At 46.2% G+C, this 24,988-nt stretch overlaps 1 protein-coding gene across 1 annotated transcript in view; it reads left to right on the forward strand.

Annotated features, from left to right (window-relative positions):
- mettl16 (methyltransferase 16, N6-methyladenosine) overlaps positions 1-24,988 on the forward strand; it is a 48,308-nt gene that overhangs the window by 8,344 nt on the left and 14,976 nt on the right. Inside the window, exons 3-7 of the mRNA XM_083773689.1 lie at positions 8,678-8,865; positions 10,668-10,808; positions 11,729-11,844; positions 13,987-14,129; positions 20,232-20,301. Of these exons, the coding sequence (XP_083629815.1) occupies positions 8,678-8,865; positions 10,668-10,808; positions 11,729-11,844; positions 13,987-14,129; positions 20,232-20,301 (658 nt within the window). The remainder of the gene's footprint in view (positions 1-8,677; positions 8,866-10,667; positions 10,809-11,728; positions 11,845-13,986; positions 14,130-20,231; positions 20,302-24,988) is intronic.

The following is a 24,988-nucleotide window of genomic DNA, read 5'->3' on the forward strand; positions in this document are numbered from 1 at the left end:
CATCTGGGCCCTTTGCACATCTGCTATTTTCTATTTGTCATACGATGAAGTATTTAAGGATTAAATGTGTTCAAATATTGAACTATTGAATATTGAATTCACTGTATGTTGATCTAACTATCAAGTTATAGGTTAAGATCAAGTTCAAGTTGTTCTAATTGCACTTAGATGTAAAGTAAAGTGACATTTATTAATTTAACCCATTCTGACCGGGCACCCATTTTGGTGTCAGCATCATGTTATGCTTTAGCTATTGAAAAATAGCAGATCTACAAGCTCATATCGCGCCACCGAGTGGCGCGATACGAGCTTGTAGGTCTGCTATTTTTGAAAAATCGAAGAACGACTTGATATTTTTTTATATCTGATCTCAGGTCAGAATGGGTTAATCAGACCAGTGTGTGTCCAGTGGAAACCTCGTATGAATCTGATCTCAGGTCAGAATGGGTTAAGTTGAGTGAAAAATCATAGAATTGTGATGTCCCCCCCGCACCCTTCTGTATTGGACCAGAAGGGAACTGCTCTGCATAATTACACACAGTTTGACACCCAGTGGGACAAACTCCCAGTTTAAACGCCAGTGACGCCACAGTCATTTATCACAAGTAAGACGCGCAAACGCGGGAAGCGAACGCAGCTCGTAAATGGCAATAACAACAATTAGAATAAATTACGTACTTTTTTTAAGGTTTTCTTTTAAAGTTCTCTTTTTTGTGTTTTTTAAAGTTTTTTTTTTAAAGTTTTTTTTTTTAAGTTAAGTGTTTTTAAAGATTTTTTTGAAGTTAAGTTTTTTTAAAGTTTTTTTTTTGAAGTTAAGTTTTTTTAAGTTAAGGTGTGTGTGTGTGTGTGTGTGTGAGTGCGTTCGTGCGTGTTGTGTGATACAGCTGCGCCCTCTGGTGGCGGGCGGGTGGTGTAACAGTGGGACAGACACACACACACAGACACACAGACATGATCAGCAGGGTCTCATAGTTAGTGCTCACTGCATTCGCAACTATTTGGTAAACATCTCTAGCTCCCATGTCTTCTTTCTTACCTTTATTACCCAGTTTAGAATCCTGTCTGTCCGTCCGTCCATCCATCCCCGTCCTGTATATATCTTTTTCAGGCAGAAACGTCTCTCCATATTTTAACCCATTCTGACCTGAGATCAGATTCATACGAGTTTTCCACTGGACAAACACTGGTCTGATGAACCCATTCTGACCTGAGATCAGATTCTAAAAATGTCAGTCGTTCTTCGATTATTCAAAAAATAGCAGACCTACAAGCTCGTATCGCGCCACTCGGTGGCGCGATATGAGCTTGTAGATCTGCTATTTTTCAATAGCTAAAGCATAACATGATGCCAACACCAAAATGGGTTAACTATGTATTTTCATAAATTAATGACTTCCTTCATTCATCCTACTACAACTACAGTGTCACACAAAAATAGCTGATCTACAAGCTCAAACCTTTCGCATCGTGACATGTTTTGAGCTTGTAGGTCTGCTATTTGGGAATTTGAATCCTCCTGAAAAGTAAGGGATTTGATTCTGAAACTTCCACAACATTACATAGCACTGAGCACTCCACTTCCACTGTATCATCTTGTACTAGGCAAGGCAGCTATTATTTGTAGTAGTGATGCACCGAATCTTCGGCCGCAGAAAATATTTGGCAGAAAATGGCAAGAAATGCATTTTCGGCATATTCGGTTTCGGGCCATAATAGGCAGAAAATGTATCACCGGATAGTGTATGCAATTAATGCATTCAAAAGAGCTGAATAAATGTTTTATGGACCCATAATAGTGATTATTATTCCATTCACTTCCCCCACTTTCCCCAGTTCTAAACAAACTTATTTCTCAAGTCAGCTTTTTAACCCATTCTGACCGGGCACCCATTTTGGTGTCAGCATCATATCATGCTTTAGCTATTTAAAAATAGCAGATCTACAAGCTCATATCGCGCCACCGAGTGGCGCGATACGAGCTTGTAGGTCTGCTATTTTTGAAAAAAATCGAAGAACGACTGACATTTTTAGAATCTGATCTCAGGTCAGAATGGGTTCGTCAGACCAGTGTGTGTCCGGCGGAAACCTCGTATGAATCTGATCTCGGGTCAGAATGGGTTAAGTGTCTTAGATTTGTTCCATCCCTCGTGCCGTCCTCCTAGCACAGTGTGGCGTTCAGTCGTGCCTACGCCATGACGCACCCACGTCATGACTTGCCTATATGCTGTAGCCCCCTCCCTCCCCAGTCCCCACCCTTCCTAAAAAACCCCACAACGTGCATGTCGTGCACGCTCACGCCCCAGCATCAGCCATGTTGCTCCAGCGTGGCCGGATTTGCGTCTCCCTCCTCAGTCTGTGCAGTGTGCAGCAGGAAGGGTTGCTATGGAGACCGGGCCGTTTGCTGCCAGGCAGCACCGGTGCTGATGGGAGTGATTGCACACACACACACACACACACGTGCGCACATGCACGCACACACACACTCATCAATGGCTAAAAATAGAGGCCTGGCATGCCTCCTATGATGAGTGGCCTAATGCTCGAGTTCTACTTCGACGAGACCATCTGCGATGCGTTGCCTCGTAGTTCTGCTATGTTCGGCACGTGATATACACCAAAGTATTAAGTGGTGCTTTTACTCTGTGCATATTGATTGTCACCCGACTCTCCCACTGAGGAGAAAGGCACCAGAACAACAGAGACAGATGGCTGTCATTTAACAACGGAAGCCTCTCATGCTGACTCATCAGTCTTTTTTTCTTTCGCTGCAATTCTTTAGGGTCCCCAAGAAAAAGTTAATTATAATATTAATTGAGTTAATACAGCACCAACATCGTGTGTGTGTGTGTGTGTGTGTGTGTGTGTGTGTGTGTGTGTGTGTGTGTGTGTGTGTGTGTGTGTGTGTGTGTGTGTGTGTGTGTGTGTGTGTGTGTGTGTGTGTGTGTGTGTGTGTGTGTGTGTGTGTGTGTGTGTGTGTGTGTGTGTGCGTGCGTGCGTGCGTGCGCGCGGCTTGTGCGCAGATGTCGCGTTTCTCCTGACACTAAAGGTCATGGTCTCTCAGCCGCTGATTAAAGCGGTCCATTAACCGAATATGATCATTGGTTACCTGGACACTGGGTGAGATTGATGAGCTACCACTAACTCACTGCTGCTGTTTCCATCCCATGCAGCTCTGAAGGAACATGTGGTCAGGGTCATCTGCAAGGAATTTCTTGACAGGAAGTAGCTCATAAAATGTCTACGGTGGATTTTTTAAGTGGTGCAGCCACTTCCTTAAAGGGACACTTCACCCTTTTTGCAAAAAAATATATGTTAATGACGTTTAGAAGCTTTAGATCACTTTCCTGGGGGTATTTATGTGTGTAATATGTGGTTTTAGATATTTTAGATTGTAGCAGTGAGCCTGTTGTCTCTGATGTCATGGACACTGGTCTCACTACCTTCCTGGACTACAATTCCCATAATTCTTTGGTGCACTGCTCCTCCTTGTGGATAGGGGGAGAGCTGTCTTACTGAGACAACATGTAGTCCAGGCTCACTGCTACAATCTAAAATATCTAAAACCACATATTACACACATAAATACCCCCAGGAAAGTGTTCTAAAGCTTCTAAACGTCATTAACATATATCTTTTTGCAAAAAGGGTGAAGTGTCCCTTTAAGTGACTATGTGGATGGTTGGCTGGCTGGCTGGCTGGCTGGCTGGGTGGGTGTTGTGGCTGGGTGCGTCTGAGCACAGAAACAGCATGGTTGTTTTTCAACCACCTGTGCGCAACCTAACACACACACAAACACACACGCACATATTAACTGTTTATATGGTGATTTCGGGTGTGCCAGTAGAGTGACAGTACAGTGGAGGGTACAGTAGAGGGACCCCCCACACAGTAACTCTGTCATTTCTCAACCGTTTCGGACGTGGGGCGGCTCGCCAGGATCGGGCCGGTTCCCCTCTGGGGACCCCCACACGGAGTTGCACCACTTACTTATTTCACACGGGTGTGATTTTTTGAAACAAACACTTTACATATTGAAAGAGGATAATTCAATCTTCAATGTTGGTGATTTTGACGTTGTTTAATATAATTAGAGAGGACTTTTCTGTTTGTGTCACCTAGTGTCACCTATAGGTATCACCTTGCTGGCAAGATGGCAGCCGTGTGAATATCATCAATTGGAGTGACAGAGGATGCCAGTTAGAAAACATACTATTAAATTAGGAGGCAGGGGATGAATCTTTTTTTTTCTAATATACTTTTTATCCCACGATTTTGTAACCCATTTTTCACCCCCGTGTCAATCATCTAATGTGATCCTGGGCTCTATTGTTTATTGTTTATTGTTTATAAGGATCCCCATTAGCTTTTGCCTTGACAAAAGCTAGTCTTCCTGGGGTCCGACACAGACAAACATTTAACATAGGCAATACTTACAATTGTTTACAAACACTAACTCAACATAAAACAGTAAAATAAAATATAAAATAAGAAAAACAAAGAGAAAAAAAATAAAAAATAAAGGACAGGAGAAATAAAAAACAAAGAAACATAGCAATAAAAATAAAAATAAATCACTTTCAACACATTATACATTTGAATTGTTCTTTTCCCAGGGTTACTGCAGTATGATTTACATAAGGTGTTCTTTTAACTTGATTTTAAAGATGAATTTTGTATTTGTATTGGTTATACACTTTGGTAGTGCATTCCAACCTATTACTGCTCTATAGATAATAGAAGATTTAAGAATATTTGTTCTTGGTTTAGGTGCCACAAAAACACCCGAACTGGCTTGTCTAGTCATATGATTATGTTCGTCTCTTACATGTGCTACCTGTTCAAAGAAATACTGTGGTTTTTTGTCCATTAATACATTTCTGAAAAACGTAAGAATACGTGAATGTAATCTATTCTCAACAGTAAGCCATGATAGATTTCTGTGCATTTCTGCAATGTGTGTCCTGTTGGAACACTGGAGAGCTAATCTGGCAGCTTTGTTTTGAGCTATTTGTAGTTTATGTATGTCTGTTTTTGTAGCCGATGACCAGATGACTGGGCAATACTCAAGTTGTGATAACACTAGAGCTTGCATTACTGCTTTCCTAGTGTTTAGTGTTATGTAGCTAGAACATTTCCTGGTTACGGCAATACTTCTTCCCATTTTAGTTACTATATTGTCAATTTGTTTAGTCCAATTAAGTTTAGGATCTAGTACCACTCCAAGTAGTTTAGCCTCTGTTACCTGTTCTACTGGCTTCCCGGCAAGTGACAGGCTCAGTTGAGGATCACCCTCTAGCTTATGTCTAGATCCAAACACCATGCACTTGGTTTTAGCAATGTTCAATACTAATTTATTCTCATCAACCCAATCCGCTACTTCTTTTATTTCATACTTTAGTATATCATTTAATTCGCCTACTGTGCTCTACACACCCTCCACCATATATGGGGGACAAGGGGAGAGCAACGGACTTGAACTCATGCTTCCTTCATACCTGAGTGTCCAAGTTGCTCCTTTACACCTGACAGGGGGGAGATTCCCTGGTTGGACGTAGCGCGTGGAAGGAACACGTTATTCCAACCAGTTCCTTTCCCCTCCATCAGGCGCCCCGGCTGGCCAGGGGGAGGCAGTGTAGTGACCAGGATTACTGCATGTTTTTTGTGAGGGTACCTACTACCTACCCTAGGGGACACGGGGAGAACATGCAAACTCCACACAGAAAGGCCCTTTCGCCAACACCGCCTCGGGTATGGGCACTGATGACGCGGAGGAGGAAACACGTCGCCAGCACCCACAGCACCCCGAGCGGGAATCGAACCCAGGACCTTCTAGCTGTGAGGACAGCACTACCAACTGTGCCACCGTGTCAGGGGATGAATCTATATATGAATGGTGGCAGAAATATTGTGATTGTCATTATTATATTGTATTTGGTGTGAATATGTATTTTATGATTTGGGAGTATATACTTTTAGTTTTTATGTCTTTATTGTCCTGTTAACCCATTCTGACCGGGCACCCATTTTGGTGTCGGCATCATGTTATGCTTTAGCTATTGAAAAATAGCAGATCTACAAGCTCATATCGCGCCACCGAGTGGCGCGATACGAGCTTGTAGGTCTGCTATTTTTGAAAAGTCGAAGAGCGACTGAGATTTTTAGAATCTGATCTCAGGTCAGAATGGGTTCATCAGACCAGTGTGTGTCCGGCGGAAACCTCGTATGAATCTGATCTCAGGTCAGAATGGGTTAAGTGTGTTATGTTGTGACTGTCATGCTCGTGGGCCATCGTCCATGTATCGTCTGTTTCTTTCTGTGTAATACAAATATTTCAACATTCAAAAACAATCTTCCTCACAATCATATTTAGTCGTCCTTGTTCTTGTAGACACTAGACAGCCGTAGACTGCCTCTGAAATGTGCTCCTCAGGTGGCAGACTGACACACCCTGCAGGAAACGTCTCATTGCGTCTGCCAAAGTGTAGACGTAAGGTGCAAAATGTGTTCGTAGATGCTTTTAATTATACCAATCTCGCCCACTCACTTTGTCTACCGAACCCACAACGTGCTTTCCCAGACAGCTGAAGTCATTAACCCATTCTGAACGGGCACCCATTTTGGTGTCGGCGTCATGTTATGCTTTAGCTATTGAAAAATAGCAGATCTACAAGCTCATATCGCGCCACCGAGTGGCGCGATACGAGCTTGTAGGTCTGCTATTTTTGAAAAAAATCGAAGAACGACTGACATTTTTAGAATCTGATCTCAGGTCAGAATGGGTTCATCAGACCAGTGTGTGTCCGGCGGAAACCTCGTATAAATCTGATCTCAGGTCAGAATGGGTTAAGCATGCAGAGAGAAGAGTGGTGCCTGGTGTTTAGGGAATAAGTGGGGAGGGGGCTGGGGGGGGGGGGGGTCTCAAAATGTTGAAAATGTGCATTTCAGCATCATTAAATAGCGAGGGGGAATTTGCAAATTGATGGGGCTGTTTCTCAACGGCGGATCCGGCGACAACGAGGGGGTCCAAACTATGAACCGTCAACAGGCTCTAATAAATGGAACCAAACACAGCCTTACACTCAGAGATGGGCAAAATACATTGAAAATTTATTTTGATACAAAATACAAATACTGGGTCAAAAAATGTATCTAAATACAAAATACATCTTCCATCCCCATCGAAATACAAATTACAAAATACAAAAAAGTATTTCAAATACGTATTTCAAATACATGTATTTCAAATACTGCCCATCTCTGAAGGGCAAAATATATTGAAAATGTATTTTGATACAAAATACAAATACTGGGTCAAAAATGTATTTAAATACAAAATGCATCTAATTTCTTCCATCTCAGCGAAATACAAATTACAAAATACAAAAAAGTATTTCAAATACGTATTTCAAATACATGTATTTCAAATACTGCCCATCTCTGCTTACACTTATGGGTCCATTTATTTCCATTTGTTTTACACTGCGAGTTAAATTAACACTGAGGATTCTGCAATAGAGACTGAGAGACTTTGTATCAAATTGAGGTCTGTGCATTATATGCATAGTTTGTCTTGCTTTGCTTACAGTATCTCAGCATGGGGTTCTTTCCTCACAGGGCGTGCCTCAGCCTGTCATGAACAGTAATGCAGGACAGGGGTTTCAGTAGCAGGTGCTGTGAATTCAAGTTATCACTCGTCTTCTGCAGACCGGTCTGGCTCCAAGCGCTGGGTGGGCGTTCTGAAGAAACCAAAAATTGGAAGAGCCAATCGGTGTCTGTCAATCACAGGGCCCTGAGCGCAGATGTTGATTGGGTCTTCTTCCACTTTTTGGTTTCTTCAAAACGCCACTCGGGGCTTGGGGCCAGAGTGGTCTGAAAAAGCCAGAAGAGACATGATAATGTGGCCGGAATGATTTAACAGGCTAGCCGGAGACTACGGTAATGCAGTGCCGGGCTAACGGTGATCGGTACAATGCTACCAACTGCCAAGGACAGGAAGCCTCTTGGTAACGCAGGAAAACAAACCATCGATCTAATTAACTAAGGGTGTCTGTGTTACCCGGTGTGCGGCCACTAGAGACCTGAGTTTTTTGTCATCCGCAAATGCATTATCTGCCCGCTATCCAACCGCATCATATTTATATTAACCGCACCATCCGCTAACCGCGGTTACCCACGCAACCGCGGCTAAATCCGCCATCCGGCAGGTCTCTAGGGACACCACAGTGGAAATATATGAGGGCATAACTCATAACCCAACTCACCCGCTATCCAACCGCATTCATTATATCATCCTATTTATATTAACCGCACCATCCACCAACCGCAGTTACCCGCGGCAACTGCAGCTAAATCCGCCATCCGCAGGTCGCCAGCCGCCACAAACCAATTACATTCACTTTTTTTATTTTAGCAGTGCCACTACCTACTGGCGAAAAGAGGAACTGCAGCACTTTCATGGAGGTGGACGGACGTTCATGACGCCATGTATGACGTTTGAGGTCCGGGCTTTGAGCTCCGGGCTTAACTTCTGCTCACTCGAGCCATTGAGTTATAATTGTACTTCCGGCAGTCTTCCGGGTGCTTCAAAACGCCACTGAGGATCATAAAATGCAGGACTGTGGCTGTTGGGTGGAATGAATTGGTGACCTTCGTTGTCCATCTCTCTCTCTCTCCCCAGGGTGAATTTCAAAGAGCCAGAGGCGGTGCGGGCACTAACGTGTACCCTGCTGAAGGAGGACTTTGGATTGACCATTGACATCCCTCTGGAACGCCTGATCCCCACCGTGCCCCTGAGGCTCAACTACATCCACTGGGTGGAGGACCTGGTGGACGGCCGGGGGCAGCCACGCAAAGGCATCGACATCGGTAGGTAGCGCCACGCCACGCGGCCCGCTCGCTATGCTAGAGCCGCTCTGCTGCTTTTCACGTGTTTTTGTCTCATCACTTCCAGTTTCATTTGTTTGTCCTGTTATGTATGAGATCTCTCTCCTGTTTGGATGAAATTTGTATGAGATCTCTCTCCTGTTTGGATGAACTTTGTATGAGATCTCTCTCCTGTTTGGATGAAATTTGTATGAGATCTCTCTCCTGTTTGGATGAACTTTGTATGAGATCTCTCTCCTGTTTGGATGAACTTTGTATGAGATCTCTCTCCTGTTTGGATGAAATTTGTATGAGATCTCTCTCCTGTTTGGATGAACTTTGTATGAGATCTCTCTCCTGTTTGGATGAACTTTGTATGAGATCTCTCTCCTGTTTGGATGAACTAAAGAGTTTTACTAATGAGCTGGAGAGACAGGGAGACTGTTACTGAACAAACACTTTAACACAATGAGTACTTTTGGTATATAGAGGTATTTAACACTCATTTTAACAACATTTAACTCAGAGTGTACAAACACAACCAATACAAGTGGACCCGTTATATTTGTACACTCCCAGAGTTATGAATGAAAAAATGTACCCTGAGGATGCACCTTCACCATAGCCTTGGTATTCTTCCACCTCTAATCAGGGCACGCACACACACATGCAACGTGCGCACACACACCACACACACACACACACACACACACACACACACACACACACACACACACACACACACACACACACTCGTACGTGATTCTTTGGAGATCCATTTCATAAACAGATTGCAGCTGTCAGGTGTCTGATGGATAGCTACTGAGCATATCGTTTCCCTCCATTATCTCTTAAGTAGGACCACCCAGATCCCCAGGGAAGCCTCAATCTATGCCTGGGCAGATTATCGTCACTGTTAGGGTAGGGTAGGGTAGAGAGTGGAAACCTTGTATCTCTAAGTTTTCTTTCAATGACCTAACCTACTTTGTCATACGTACAAGAGGACAGCTGGATCTACAGCTTGCAGATTGTCTATTTACTACTATACTTAAGTTTGCATTTTGTTTTTAAGTGAAAGTGGTTAATTCTGTTGTGTGTTTTGATAAACATTTAACAAATGGAAGTGTTAACAAGTTAAATAATAACTGCATGGATCCACTGGAACACAGGTTATTTTTATCCCCCCCATTTCCTGAATTGTAACAGTTTTGGACATACAAGGTTTCCACCCGATAGACCATGATTTAGGATGTAGGGCTTGGTTTCTGTTAGGAATGGGTGATTTGATAACTGCTTGAAATTGACCCTCATTGCCCATTACAGACAATATGAGAAAGATAATGGAGTGTCAGAATTTGTCCAAACTTTATTGAGAGGATGGCCTTGATGGAGATGCAGCATCTCGTTTCAGAGGGGTTTCTATACACAATGGACCTTTTTTGACGGGTCTCTAACTCTGACTGAGAGCCTATAGATTTGGTTCCATTTTTACACTCTCATACTATAGTTACAGACAGACCCCTAAGAGCGTACAAATGTAATAAACACTGAGGATTTTACAGTGTAGACTGGAGTCCCAGAGATGTAAAAGAAATACATTTAATGTTTGTGCTTATACACAAACCCTCAAAGCTGGACATATGAGGGGCTAGCGCCCCTCAAAAAAAACAACTGTCAGCAACAATATCAAACTGGGTGTCTTTCAATGAACTAGGTTGAGGATGACTGTAATGATCACATGAAGAGTGCTCTCCCACATGGACCATCCACATAATATGATTATATCCCCCTCACCCCACCTCTAGGCACCGGGGCGTCGTGTATCTACCCCCTGCTGGGAGCCACTATGAATGGCTGGTATTTCCTGGCCACAGAGGTAGATGACATCTGCTTCGACTATGCCAAGAAAAACGTTGAGCAGAACAAGCTCTCTGAGCTCATCAAAGGTATGCCTGTGTTGGAGAACCCTGTGCAGTGGTGGGATTTACCCACCTAGACTGCAGTGGGGGCTATTTAACCACATGAACACACTAGCATCTGGACATTGGTGCTCACAATGGGCTAATGTCCATTGCCATGAAGCACTTTGACTGAAGCATGATTTCTTCTAGTGCCACACTCAGACCAAAGTGTCCATTGTGCACATAAGACATCATAAGAATCTAGTACAGATTGCAGGATGAACCCGGTTGATTTTGGTGACCCTGATGCATGTCCTCTAGTGTCACTTTTAGTAAACATAAAATCTGACTGTGCCCACAGCCAAGCTCTACTCTGTTTGAAAAAGTACAGGATTTATTTTTCTCAGACATGTAATCAAAATGTTTTCCCACTGATGTACAATCAATATCACAAATTGACCAAACTTTTAGGAGCTTTCCATCTATACTTTACTTCAGTAAGAATTACAGTATTCATAAAGCTATTGTTAAGCACTTTAGCCAAAAAAAAGCCAAAAAACGCAGATCTACAAGTTCACAACATATCTAAACAGTATGTGCACATTGCAAGCTTGTAGATCTGATATTTACAAAAAAACTGCCTGTAAAAAATATATTAATGATCACATGGTGCAAATGAACAAAGGTTTATCTCTTAACCCATTCTGACCGGGCACCCATTTTGGTGTTGGCATCATGTTATGCTTTAGCTATTGAAAAATAGCAGATCTACAAGCTCATATCGCGCCACCGAGTGGCGCGATACGAGCTTGTAGGTCTGCTATTTTTGAAAAATCAAAAAAAACGACTGACATTTTTAGAATTTGATCTCAGGGTTAATCAGACCAGTGTGTGTCCAGTGGAAACCTCGTGTGAATCTGATCTCAGGTCAGAATGGGTTAAAATGTAATTATTTTCCCTTGCAGTTGTCAAGGTTCCCCACAAGACCTTGCTCATGGACGCCTTGAAGGAGGAGACGGCCATCGTCTATGACTTCTGCATGTGCAACCCTCCATTCTTTGCCAACCAGCTGGAGGCTAAGGTACACACTACTACACACTACAGCCCAACGCTGACTCATTTCACCATCTTCATCTGAACACTATTAGTTTTCACCGGTGGGTGGCTCCTCCTAACCTGACGCTGCCAGATGAGGGCGGTATTGGGTAACCATGTTCCCCAACACAGCCTTCATCTGGGATCTCTCAGGGAGTTGAGCTGACAAAAATCCGTTCCGTACCGGACCAATCAGCGTGAGCTAAGGGCGGGATATGTGCGAAACCGGATGTGAAGCTATATAGACACGTCAATATGATTGGTTGTGTTTGCACGCCCACACGGTGATAGACAGACGGTCCCATCCAATCATCTACCAAGTATCTTGAAAAAAAGGAACAGCCCCGTCATCGAATTTGCTTCCGCGATCCCAGATCCCAATAAGCTGTGAAACAAATTTGTGTAGCAAGCTTCTTGGATCTGGCAGCGTCAGGTTAGGCTCCTCCTTGGTGGAGGCTAAACAAAGCTTTTTTCACAGCTCTAGCTGCAAGACCAACCCAAAACACCAGGCCATTCTGTTTATAGATAGGTAAGGTTGCTTTATTCATCCCTGAGGGGGGGATTAAGGCATTTTACAGCAGCCCTCATCATCAAAAACAACAAAGAGGAAATATACATGATACACTACTAAAAACCTTATAAACCTTTATCAGAAATAAAAATAAATTGACATCTAAAACAATTCAAATCACTTTACTTGATCACTTGAATTATTTTGCTGATTACAATATAAAACGTCTAATCTAAAATGTCAATTGACTACCGTATCTCCAAATCTAATAAACTAAAACACAAATCTAAAATCCTTTAAATCATTTAATAGTCTGCACATGCATTACTCAGTCCACTTTTCACAGTCAGTTTGCACTCTTCAGACATTCTCCACACACAACACTGACCTCATCTAACCCTGGATAGCCATACATGGAGAAGACTGGATCATCACCTAGATATGCATGTATGGAGCCGGCCAGCAACTCTTCATCTGACCTCAAACCCTTAGATCTCCATTTATGGAGCTGATCTGTTCTGACATTCCATATGTTGATCATATGAAATCCTGTAGACTCAAGACACGCTTCATATATGGCCAGACCTCATCAAACCCTGTACACTCAAGACACTGCCCCCGCTGCCACCCTTAGATCTCCATATATGGAGCTGACCGGTTCTGACATTCCATAATGTTGACCTGACCTCATCAAACCCTGTACACTCAAGACACGCTCCATATATTGCTCAGTACAGAATTCATTCCATAATGTTGATCTGACCTCCCATGCCAAAGTGCCAGCGCTCGCCCAGCAGTCTGCCGTCACCCAGGCGGATGTGCTTCTCGCCCTCAGGGCGTCTTACTGGTAGTGGTAACTAGAAAAAGTGCCCTTCTGGGCACAGGTCTCCACCAGGAGTTGGCATACAAAGTTATCCACAGATCCGTGCAGTTAGAGGTAAAAACACTTTTCGGCCAGTTATAGCGCCACCTTGAGGCTGAGTTGAAATTGTTCATGTGGCATTTCGTCCTCGGCCTAGTGGGAATGTGGGTGCACAATTTCACGGAAATCACGCGATGTGTTCATGATTTGCAGCATTTTGTTTGAAACTGAGCACTCCTGTGAACTTTGGAAGCCAATCTTAACCAATCAGGATGGAGTCTGAGAAATCTGAAAGACCGGTTTCGTTGAATGGCTCTAGAGAGACTGTGTACCAATTTGCGCGATGTGTGGACAAAATCTGTAGGTGTACTGTGCAAAAACTTGTTTTGCACAAAGCGGCCTCCTGGTGGCGCTATAACAGGCCGTTCTGGAAAGTTTGGGGCAGAGGTTCATCGTTGGCATCCAGGGAGTGTGTGTGCAAAATTTGGCATAGACCGGGTTAACGGTGGCCGAGATTAGCTGCTCACGGACACACACACACACGGACGGACGGACGGACACACAGACACACGGACGGACGGAGTGCAAAACATACTCTCCCCCCATGCCTTCGGCCTGGTGGAGACAATAAAGTACTAAACAGTCTAGTTGATTGGAGTAACATTCTCCTATCCGATCAAGCCAGCTGAAGGAGCTGTACGGTTCTAAAAATGGTTTTCAGGTTGGTGTGTGTGTGTTGTGTTGTGTTCCCACAGGGTGTTAACTCCAGGAACTCGCGCCGCCCTCCACCCAGTTCCGTCAACACAGGCGGGGTGACGGAGATCATGGCAGAGGGAGGGGAGCTGGAGTTTGTCAAGAGGATCATCCATGACAGTCTGCAGCTGAAGAGACGCCTGCGGTGAGTGAGGAACACTGTTGAGTCACATTAACCCTGAGCTCCCTGTTCTGGTCATGTAGTTTTTAACACATTCTGACCTGAGATCAGATTCATACGAGGTTTCCACTGGACACACACTGGTCTGATTAACCCATTCTGACCCGAGATCAGATTCTATAAAAATGTCAGTCGTTCTTGTCGATTATTCAAAAATAGCAGACCTACAAGCTCGTATCGCGCCACTCGGTGGCACGATATGAGCTTGTAGATCTGCTATTTTTCAATAGCTAAAGCATAACATGATGCTGACACCAAAATGGGTGCCCGGTCAGAATGGGTTAATAGGCCAAGATGGAAAACAACATAGGGCATAAAGTCATGCATGGTTTAATATGCTCAGAAAAATAAATGAAAATTAATCAAATGAAATAAAATAAAATAAACATATCTGTTCAATATAAGTCCCTCCTTAAACTCACACTTGTGTGAAGTGAGGGGGCGCTCACTGTGTTTATATTGGCCACATGACGTCTCACATCGCCAATGTTTGTTATTGCTGCCCTAAACAAACATTAAAGTCCCATCGGCTTGGCTGCCATATGACATCATTCTCAAAAGTGATGTGTAGAGGATGGGGGGCCTCTGGTCCCATTACCAGTGATGTTTAGAGGATGGGGGGGCCTCTGGTCCCATTACCAGTGATGTTTAGAGGATGGGGGGGCCTCTGGTCCCATTACCAGTGATGTGTAGAGGATGGGGGGGCCTCTGGTCCCATTACCAGTGATGTGTAGAGGATGGGGGGGCCTCTGGTCCCATTACCAGTGATGTGTAGAGGATGGGGGAGCCTCTGGTCCCATTACCAGTGATGTGTAGAGGATGGGGGGCCTCTGGTCCCATTACCAGTGATGTTTAGAGGATGGGGAGGCCTCTGGTCCCATTACCAGTGATGTTTAGAGGATGGGGGGGCCTCTGGTCCCATTACCAGTGATGTGTAGAGGATGGGGGGGCCTCTGGTCCCATTACCAGTGATGTTTAGAGGATGGGGGGGCCTCTGGTCCCATTACCAGTGATGTGTAGAGGATGGGGGGCCTCTGGTCCTATTACCAGTGATGTTTAGAGGATGGGGGGGCCTCTGGTCCCATTACCAGTGATGTTTAGAGGATGGGGGGGCCTCTGGTCCCATTACCAGTGATGTGTAGAGGAGGGGGGGCCTCTGGTCCCATTACCAGTGATGTTTAGAGGATGGGGGGGCCTCTGGTCCCATTACCAGTGATGTGTAGAGGATGGGGGGCCTCTGGTCCCATTACCAGTGATGTTTAGAGGATGGGGGGGCCTCTGGTCCTATTACCAGTGATGTTTAGAGGATGGGGGGGCCTCTGATCCCATTACCAGTGATGTGTAGAGGATGGGGGGGCCTCTGGTCCCATTACCAGTGATGTTTAGAGGATGGGGGGGCCTCTGGTCCTATTACCAGTGATGTTTAGAGGATGGGGGGGCTCTGGTCCCATTACCAGTGATGTGTAGAGGATGGGGGGGGCCTCTGGTCCCATTACCAGTGATGTGTAGAGGATGGGGGGCCTCTGGTCCCATTACCAGTGATGTTTAGAGGATGGGGGGGCTCTGGTCCCATTACCAGTGATGTGTACTAGAGGATGGGGGGGCTCTGGTCCCATTACCAGTGATGTTTAGAGGATGGGGGGCCTCTGGTCCCATTACCAGTGATGTGTAGAGGATGGGGGGGCCTCTGGTCCCATTACCAGTGATGTGTAGAGGATGGGGGGCCTCTGGTCCCATTACCAGTGATGTGTAGAGGATGGGGGGGCTCTGGTCCCATTACCAGTGATGTGTAGAGGATGGGGGGGCTCTGGTCCCATTACCAGTGATGTTTAGAGGATGGGGGGCCTCTGGTCCCATTACCAGTGATGTGTAGAGGATGGGGGGGCCTCTGGTCCCATTACCAGTGATGTGTAGAGGATGGGGGGCCTCTGGTCCCATTACCAGTGATGTTTAGAGGATGGGGGGGCCTCTGGTCCCATTACCAGTGATGTTTAGAGGATGGGGGGCCTCTGGTCCCATTACCAGTGATGTGTAGAGGATGGGGGGGCTCTGGTCCCATTACCAGTGATGTGTAGAGGATGGGGGGGCCTCTGGTCCCATTACCAGTGATGTTTAGAGGATGGGGGGCCTCTGGTCCCATTACCAGTGATGTGTAGAGGATGGGGGGGGCCTCTGGTCCCATTACCAGTGATGTGTACTAGAGGATGGGGGGGCCTCTGATCCCATTACCAGTGATGTGTAGAGGATGGGGGGGGCCTCTGGTCCCATTACCAGTGATGTTTAGAGGATGGGGGGGCCTCTGGTCCCATTACCAGTGATGTTTAGAGGATGGGGGGGCCTCTGATCCCATTACCAGTGATGTTTAGAGGATGGGGGGCCTCTGGTCCCATTACCAGTGATGTGTAGAGGATGGGGGGGGCCTCTGGTCCCATTACCAGTGATGTGTAGAGGATGGGGGGCCTCTGGTCCCATTACCAGTGATGTGTACTAGAGGATGGGGGGCCTCTGGTCCCATTACCAGTGATGTGTAGAGGATGGGGGGCCTCTGGTCCCATTACCAGTGATGTTTAGAGGATGGGGGGGCCTCTGGTCCCATTACCAGTGATGTGTAGAGGATGGGGGGCCTCTGGTCCCATTACCAGTGATGTTTAGAGGATGGGGGGCTCTGGTCCCATTACCAGTGATGTGTAGAGGATGGGGGGGGGCCTCTGGTCCCATTACCAGTGATGTTTAGAGGATGGGGGGCCTCTGGTCCCATTACCAGTGATGTTTAGAGGATGGGGGGGCCTCTGGTCCCATTACCAGTGATGTGTAGAGGATGGGGGGGCCTCTGATCCCATTACCAGTGATGTTTAGAGGATGGGGGGGCCTCTGGTCCCATTACCAGTGATGTGTAGAGGATGGGGGGCCTCTGGTCCCATTACCAGTGATGTTTAGAGGATGGGGGGGCCTCTGGTCCCATTACCAGTGATGTGTAGAGGATGGGGGGGCCTCTGGTCCCATTACCAGTGATGTTTAGAGGATGGGGGGGCCTCTGGTCCCATTACCAGTGATGTGTAGAGGATGGGGGGGCCTCTGGTCCCATTACCAGTGATGTTTAGAGGATGGGGGGGCCTCTGGTCCCATTACCAGTGATGTTTAGAGGATGGGGGGGCCTCTGGTCCCATTACCAGTGATGTGTAGAGGATGGGGGGCCTCTGGTCCTATTACCAGTGATGTGTAGAGGATGGGGGGGCTCTGGTCCCATTACCAGTGATGTTTAGAGGATGGGGGGCCTCTGGTCCTATTACCAGTGATGTGTAGAGGATGGGGGGGCTCTGGTCCCATTACCAGTGATGTGTACTAGAGGATGGGGGGCCTCTGATCCCATTACCAGTGATGTTTAGAGGATGGGGCGGCCTCTGGTCCCATTACCAGTGATGTGTAGAGGATGGGGGGGCCTCTGGTCCCATTACCAGTGATGTGTAGAGGATGGGGGGCCTCTGGTCCCATTACCAGTGATGTTTAGAGGATGGGGGGGGCCTCTGGTCCCATTACCAGTGATGTGTAGAGGATGGGGGGGCCTCTGGTCCCATTACCAGTGATGATTAGAGGATGGGGGGCTCTGGTCCCATTACCAGTGATGTGTAGAGGATGGGGGGGCCTCTGGTCCCATTACCAGCGCTGTCAGTAGTGCAGTGGCTTGAGACATGGTTTCAGGGAGGGGAGGAGGTGGGTTCTTAAAGCTGATTTAGACACGCCACACCTGAATGGTTTTCTAGAGTGTACAAATCAATATAATAATTGACCCTCAAATGGCTTTATTTGGATGTTCAGAGAATACCTTTAGCCTTTAGATATACAGATGAAGAACAAAAGGCTTTGATACTTGGAATGGTTTGCAGCGAAGAAAATAATTCTGCTGAACTGAAAATCATCCTCATCAGACCTCATCAAGACATTCATAAAAATATGATTTGCGGGACACGGGACAGTAGTGCTATTTTAGGACTGTGCCACCACAATAGTGGTGGTCCCCAGGTTGATCTTAGTCAGAATGGTGGTCCCTGAGTCAAAATCATTTGAGAACTGGGGTCTGTCATGGTTTTGCAAACCAGTGTGTGCATGCTGTATGCACTGTGCGCAATGTATGAATGTGTATGAAATATAGTACTTGGATCCAAACGCGCGCATGTGTGTGTGTTTCTGTTTCAGTGTATCTCAGAGCTCTGTGTTTAACACCTGTGTGCTCTTGTGAGAGAGGAGATGAGAGTCAGCCGCTGGGGAACGTCCTCGTTATTTGTATTTATCCCATTCTGACCTGAGATCAGATTCATACCAGGTTTCCGCCGGACACACACTGGTCTGATGAACCCATTCTGACCTGAGATCAGATTCTAAAAATGTCAGTCGCTCTTCGATTTTTCAAAAATAGCAGACCTACAAGCTCGTATCGCGCCACTCGGTGGCGCGATATGAGCTTGTAGATCTGCTATTTTTAAATAGCTAAAGCATGACATGATGCTGACACCAAAATGGGTGCCCGGTCAGAATGGGTTATTCTTTTCCGCCTCCGCACCAGTCTCCTCCCCCTCCACCATGCTGGGTCTACGGAGCAGCCAGCTGTCATCCCCTTCCCCCAAAGCATGCTGGGACACTACAGTCACCAGGTGTCTGTGGAAACCCAGCCAGCCCTTCTGATTGGACTTTTGAGACACCCACCACCGCCCCACCCATCGCATCCAGTCTTTCCTAACTCAACTGTAATTATTGCCAGACAGAAACAAGGCTGGGTACCAAATATAACACCCTCTCTCTCTCTCTCTGTCTCTCTCTCTCTCTTAAAATTACAGTGATGAGTAGAGTGATGACTCCTATTCAGCTTGCCCTCCCAAAGCGTTCACTGCCATTGATATTATAATTACCATCTTCAGTAAGAAGATTCTAATAATAAGGCATGGAAGGACAGCTGAAAGAGTAGAGTGCGACCCATGCCAGAGTTCTGGTTCCGGTCCTGATTTTGGTCCTCAGACCACCGAATACTTATGTTTTGAAGACAAAGAAAAGTGCAAAATCTGTTAGCTACTCTGTCAATAAACAAATTGATAGATAAAAAATAAACGATTAACTGAAATTTATTTTATTCAACCAAATCTAAGACCGTTGCACTTTTGAGCATGCCGATTGGCTATTTCTTTAAACCTTAAAAATTGGCACACATTGATTTTGTTGCTTCGTTGATATATCGGAGATCATTTGGACGGTCGTTGTTGGAAGAGGGGCAGACATGTGTGTTAACATGCACAAGCCCCCCCCCCCCCCCATCTGCAAGGAAATGCAGGGAACATCTTAGATGATATTAGAGTTGTTCAATATTTAATTTAGTCATTTGAGGGGTGCTGTGTGTGTGTGTGTGTGTGTGTGTGTGTGTGTGTGTGTGTGTGTGTGTGTGTGTACCACTGCCCACCCTTCCTTTAGCCCTCTGGGTAAATTGTCTAAGTGACTGTCTGTTCTGAGTCGACTAACCTAGTAACCTTTTGGTGCCCTTACGGTTGTTGTTATCGTGTCAGTATGCTAAACATCTCACATAATGTCATTCTGTCCTGTTGGCTGCTGCTATAGATATGTCCTTATATATTAAAAATCAACAATCTACCCTGTACAATCCTCAGTGCTTATTTAACTCTGAGAGTGGCAGCATGCACTAATGGAAGCAAATGAGATGAACAAAATTGATGGGGGGGAAAAAACTGATGTTGAAGGTTGGTCAGTTAGTTCTCCTCAGATTGACACCCCTTGGTGTACTGTCAAAAAATGTGTTTTGCTAAAAGCGGCCTCCTGGTGGCGCTATAATAGGCCAAGGTCAAACATTTGGGGCAGAGGTTCAGCTCTGGCATCCAGGGAGTGTATGCGCAGAGTGTAGCTCCGATCAAGGCAGAGATTAGCTGTCCACAGACAGACACACACACACGGACACACGGACGGACGGACACACACACAGACCGACGGACGGACACACACAAGGACCGACGGACGGAGTGCAAAACATCTCCCCAACACTAATAATACAGGTGGTTTGTTGTGCAGGTGGTACAGTTGCATGTTGGGGAAGAAATGCAGCCTGGCTCCCCTGAAGGAAGAACTGAGAAAACAAAGGGTGAGTACTGAACATACTGTTCTTTTTAACATTTATTTTGAGAGATTTCGAACATTTTAGACAAGAGAACATCAGAGTTACATAGACGACATACAAACATAATGATACACATAAGACACTTTTATAAGAAGAACAAAAACAACTAGAATATGTGCCCCTCTGGGCACAGGTCCCCACTAGGATAGGAGCGTTAAAAAAAAAGTCAAGTGGCATTTCTTCCTCAGCCTAGTGGGAATATGCACGCACAGTGTCACCGCAATCAGATGCTTCATGTTTTGTGGCATTATGTACAAAACGGGCCACTCCTGTAAACTTTGGAAGTCAATCTTAGGCTTAGCCGATTCTAAATACATATACGCAAGCTTTTATCCTTGATAAGTCAGCCTCGGAGCTGATGTGAAAATGAGCCGACTGTACGCCCAAAGTCACGGCACCAAAGAAAAGATGAATCCCACACGTGACGTAGAAATGGTCGGAAATCACGGTACGCTCAAAATATGAGCGGAAATTGCTTGATGAATCTGGCCCCTTGTGTTTGACTGGGTCTTACAGTACCTGTACCTATGATGTCTCTGTCTGCTCAGGTTCCAAAGGTGACCCACACAGAGTTCTGTTTGACTGGGTCTTACCTGTACCTATGATGTCTCTGTCTGCTCAGGTTCCAAAGGTGACCCACACAGAGTTCTGTTTGACTGGGTCTTACCTGTACCTATGATGTCTCTGTCTGCTCAGGTTCCAAAGGTGACCCACACAGAGTTCTGTTTGACTGGGTCTCACCTGTACCTATGATGTCTCTGTCTGCTCAGGTTCCAAAGGTGACCCACACAGAGTTCTGTTTGACTGGGTCTTACCTGTACCTATGATGTCTCTGTCTGCTCAGGTTCCAAAGGTGACCCACACAGAGTTCTGTTTGACTGGGTCTTACCTGTACCTATGATGTCTCTGTCTGCTCAGGTTCCAAAGGTGACCCACACAGAGTTCTGTTTGACTGGGTCTTACCTGTACCTATGATGTCTCTGTCTGCTCAGGTTCCAAAGGTGACCCACACAGAGTTCTGTTTGACTGGGTCTTACCTGTACCTATGATGTATCTGTCTGCTCAGGTTCCAAAGGTGACCCACACAGAGTTCTGTTTGACTGGGTCTTACCTGTACCTGTGATGTCTCTGTCTGCTCAGGTTCCAAAGGTGACCCACACAGAGTTCTGTTTGACTGGGTCTCACCTGTACCTATGATGTCTCTGTCTGCTCAGGTTCCAAAGGTGACCCACACAGAGTTCTGTTTGACTGGGTCTTACCTGTACCTATGATGTCTCTGTCTGCTCAGGTTCCAAAGGTGACCCACACAGAGTTCTGTTTGACTGGGTCTTACCTGTACCTATGATGTCTCTGTCTGCTCAGGTTCCAAAGGTGACCCACACAGAGTTCTGTTTGACTGGGTCTTACCTGTACCTATGATGTCTCTGTCTGCTCAGGTTCCAAAGGTGACCCACACAGAGTTCTGTTTGACTGGGTCTTACCTGTACCTATGATGTCTCTGTCTGCTCAGGTTCCAAAGGTGACCCACACAGAGTTCTGTTTGACTGGGTCTTACCTGTACCTATGATGTCTCTGTCTGCTCAGGTTCCAAAGGTGACCCACACAGAGTTCTGTTTGACTGGGTCTTACCTGTACCTATGATGTCTCTGTCTGCTCAGGTTCCAAAGGTGACCCACACAGAGTTCTGTTTGACTGGGTCTTACCTGTACCTATGATGTCTCTGTCTGCTCAGGTTCCAAAGGTGACCCACACAGAGTTCTGTTTGACTGGGTCTTACAGTACCTGTACCTATGATGTCTCTGTCTGCTCAGGTTCCAAAGGTGACCCACACAGAGTTCTGTTTGACTGGGTCTTACCTGTACCTATGATGTCTCTGTCTGCTCAGGTTCCAAAGGTGACCCACACAGAGTTCTGTTTGACTGGGTCTTACCTGTACCTATGATGTCTCTGTCTGCTCAGGTTCCAAAGGTGACCCACACAGAGTTCTGTTTGACTGGGTCTTACCTGTACCTATGATGTCTCTGTCTGCTCAGGTTCCAAAGGTGACCCACACAGAGTTCTGTTTGACTGGGTCTTACCTGTACCTATGATGTCTCTGTCTGCTCAGGTTCCAAAGGTGACCCACACAGAGTTCTGTTTGACTGGGTCTTACCTGTACCTGTGATGTCTCTGTCTGCTCAGGTTCCAAAGGTGACCCACACAGAGTTCTGTTTGACTGGGTCTTACCTGTACCTATGATGTCTCTGTCTGCTCAGGTTCCAAAGGTGACCCACACAGAGTTCTGTTTGACTGGGTCTTACCTGTACCTATGATGTCTCTGTCTGCTCAGGTTCCAAAGGTGACCCACACAGAGTTCTGTTTGACTGGGTCTTACCTGTACCTATGATGTCTCTGTCTGCTCAGGTTCCAAAGGTGACCCACACAGAGTTCTGTTTGACTGGGTCTCACCTGTACCTATGATGTCTCTGTCTGCTCAGGTTCCAAAGGTGACCCACACAGAGTTCTGTTTGACTGGGTCTCACCTGTACCTATGATGTCTCTGTCTGCTCAGGTTCCAAAGGTGACCCACACAGAGTTCTGTTTGACTGGGTCTTACCTGTACCTATGATGTCTCTGTCTGCTCAGGTTCCAAAGGTGACCCACACAGAGTTCTGTTTGACTGGGTCTTACCTGTACCTATGATGTCTCTGTCTGCTCAGGTTCCAAAGGTGACCCACACAGAGTTCTGTTTGACTGGGTCTTACCTGTACCTATGATGTGTCTGTCTGCTCAGGTTCCAAAGGTGACCCACACAGAGTTCTGTTTGACTGGGTCTCACCTGTACCTATGATGTCTCTGTCTGCTCAGGTTCCAAAGGTGACCCACACAGAGTTCTGTTTGACTGGGTCTCACCTGTACCTATGATGTCTCTGTCTGCTCAGGTTCCAAAGGTGACCCACACAGAGTTCTGTTTGACTGGGTCTTACCTGTACCTGTGATGTCTCTGTCTGCTCAGGTTCCAAAGGTGACCCACACAGAGTTCTGTTTGACTGGGCCTTACCTGTACCTGTGATGTCTCTGTCTGCTCAGGTTCCAAAGGTGACCCACACAGAGTTCTGTTTGACTGGGTCTTACCTGTACCTATGATGTCTCTGTCTGCTCAGGTTCCAAAGGTGACCCACACAGAGTTCTGTTTGACTGGGTCTTACCTGTACCTATGATGTCTCTGTCTGCCCAGGTTCCAAAGGTGACCCACACAGAGTTCTGTTTGACTGGGTCTCACCTGTACCTATGATGTCTCTGTCTGCTCAGGTTCCAAAGGTGACCCACACAGAGTTCTGTTTGACTGGGTCTCACCTGTACCTATGATGTCTCTGTCTGCTCAGGTTCCAAAGGTGACCCACACAGAGTTCTGTTTGACTGGGTCTTACCTGTACCTATGATGTCTCTGTCTGCTCAGGTTCCAAAGGTGACCCACACAGAGTTCTGTTTGACTGGGTCTCACCTGTACCTATGATGTCTCTGTCTGCTCAGGTTCCAAAGGTGACCCACACAGAGTTCTGTTTGACTGGGTCTCACCTGTACCTATGATGTCTCTGTCTGCTCAGGTTCCAAAGGTGACCCACACAGAGTTCTGTTTGACTGGGTCTTACCTGTACCTATGATGTCTCTGTCTGCTCAGGTTCCAAAGGTGACCCACACAGAGTTCTGTTTGACTGGGTCTTACCTGTACCTATGATGTCTCCGTCTGCTCAGGTTCCAAAGGTGACCCACACAGAGTTCTGTTTGACTGGGTCTCACCTGTACCTATGATGTCTCTGTCTGCTCAGGTTCCAAAGGTGACCCACACAGAGTTCTGTTTGACTGGGTCTTACCTGTACCTATGATGTCTCTGTCTGCTCAGGTTCCAAAGGTGACCCACACAGAGTTCTGTTTGACTGGGTCTTACCTGTACCTATGATGTCTCTGTCTGCTCAGGTTCCAAAGGTGACCCACACAGAGTTCTGTTTGACTGGGTCTTACCTGTACCTATGATGTCTCTGTCTGCTCAGGTTCCAAAGGTGACCCACACAGAGTTCTGTTTGACTGGGTCTTACCTGTACCTATGATGTCTCTGTCTGCTCAGGTTCCAAAGGTGACCCACACAGAGTTCTGTTTGACTGGGTCTTACCTGTACCTATGATGTCTCTGTCTGCTCAGGTTCCAAAGGTGACCCACACAGAGTTCTGTTTGACTGGGTCTTACCTGTACCTATGATGTCTCTGTCTGCTCAGGTTCCAAAGGTGACCCACACAGAGTTCTGTTTGACTGGGTCTTACCTGTACCTATGATGTCTCCGTCTGCTCAGGTTCCAAAGGTGACCCACACAGAGTTCTGTTTGACTGGGTCTCACCTGTACCTATGATGTCTCTGTCTGCTCAGGTTCCAAAGGTGACCCACACAGAGTTCTGTTTGACTGGGTCTTACCTGTACCTATGATGTCTCTGTCTGCTCAGGTTCCAAAGGTGACCCACACAGAGTTCTGTTTGACTGGGTCTTACCTGTACCTATGATGTCTCTGTCTGCTCAGGTTCCAAAGGTGACCCACACAGAGTTCTGTTTGACTGGGTCTTACCTGTACCTATGATGTCTCTGTCTGCTCAGGTTCCAAAGGTGACCCACACAGAGTTCT

The sequence above is a fragment of the Protomyctophum parallelum genome (assembly GCF_964188405.1).
Source record: "Protomyctophum parallelum genome assembly, chromosome: 9".
NCBI classification, from domain to species: Eukaryota; Metazoa; Chordata; class Actinopteri; order Myctophiformes; family Myctophidae; genus Protomyctophum; species Protomyctophum parallelum.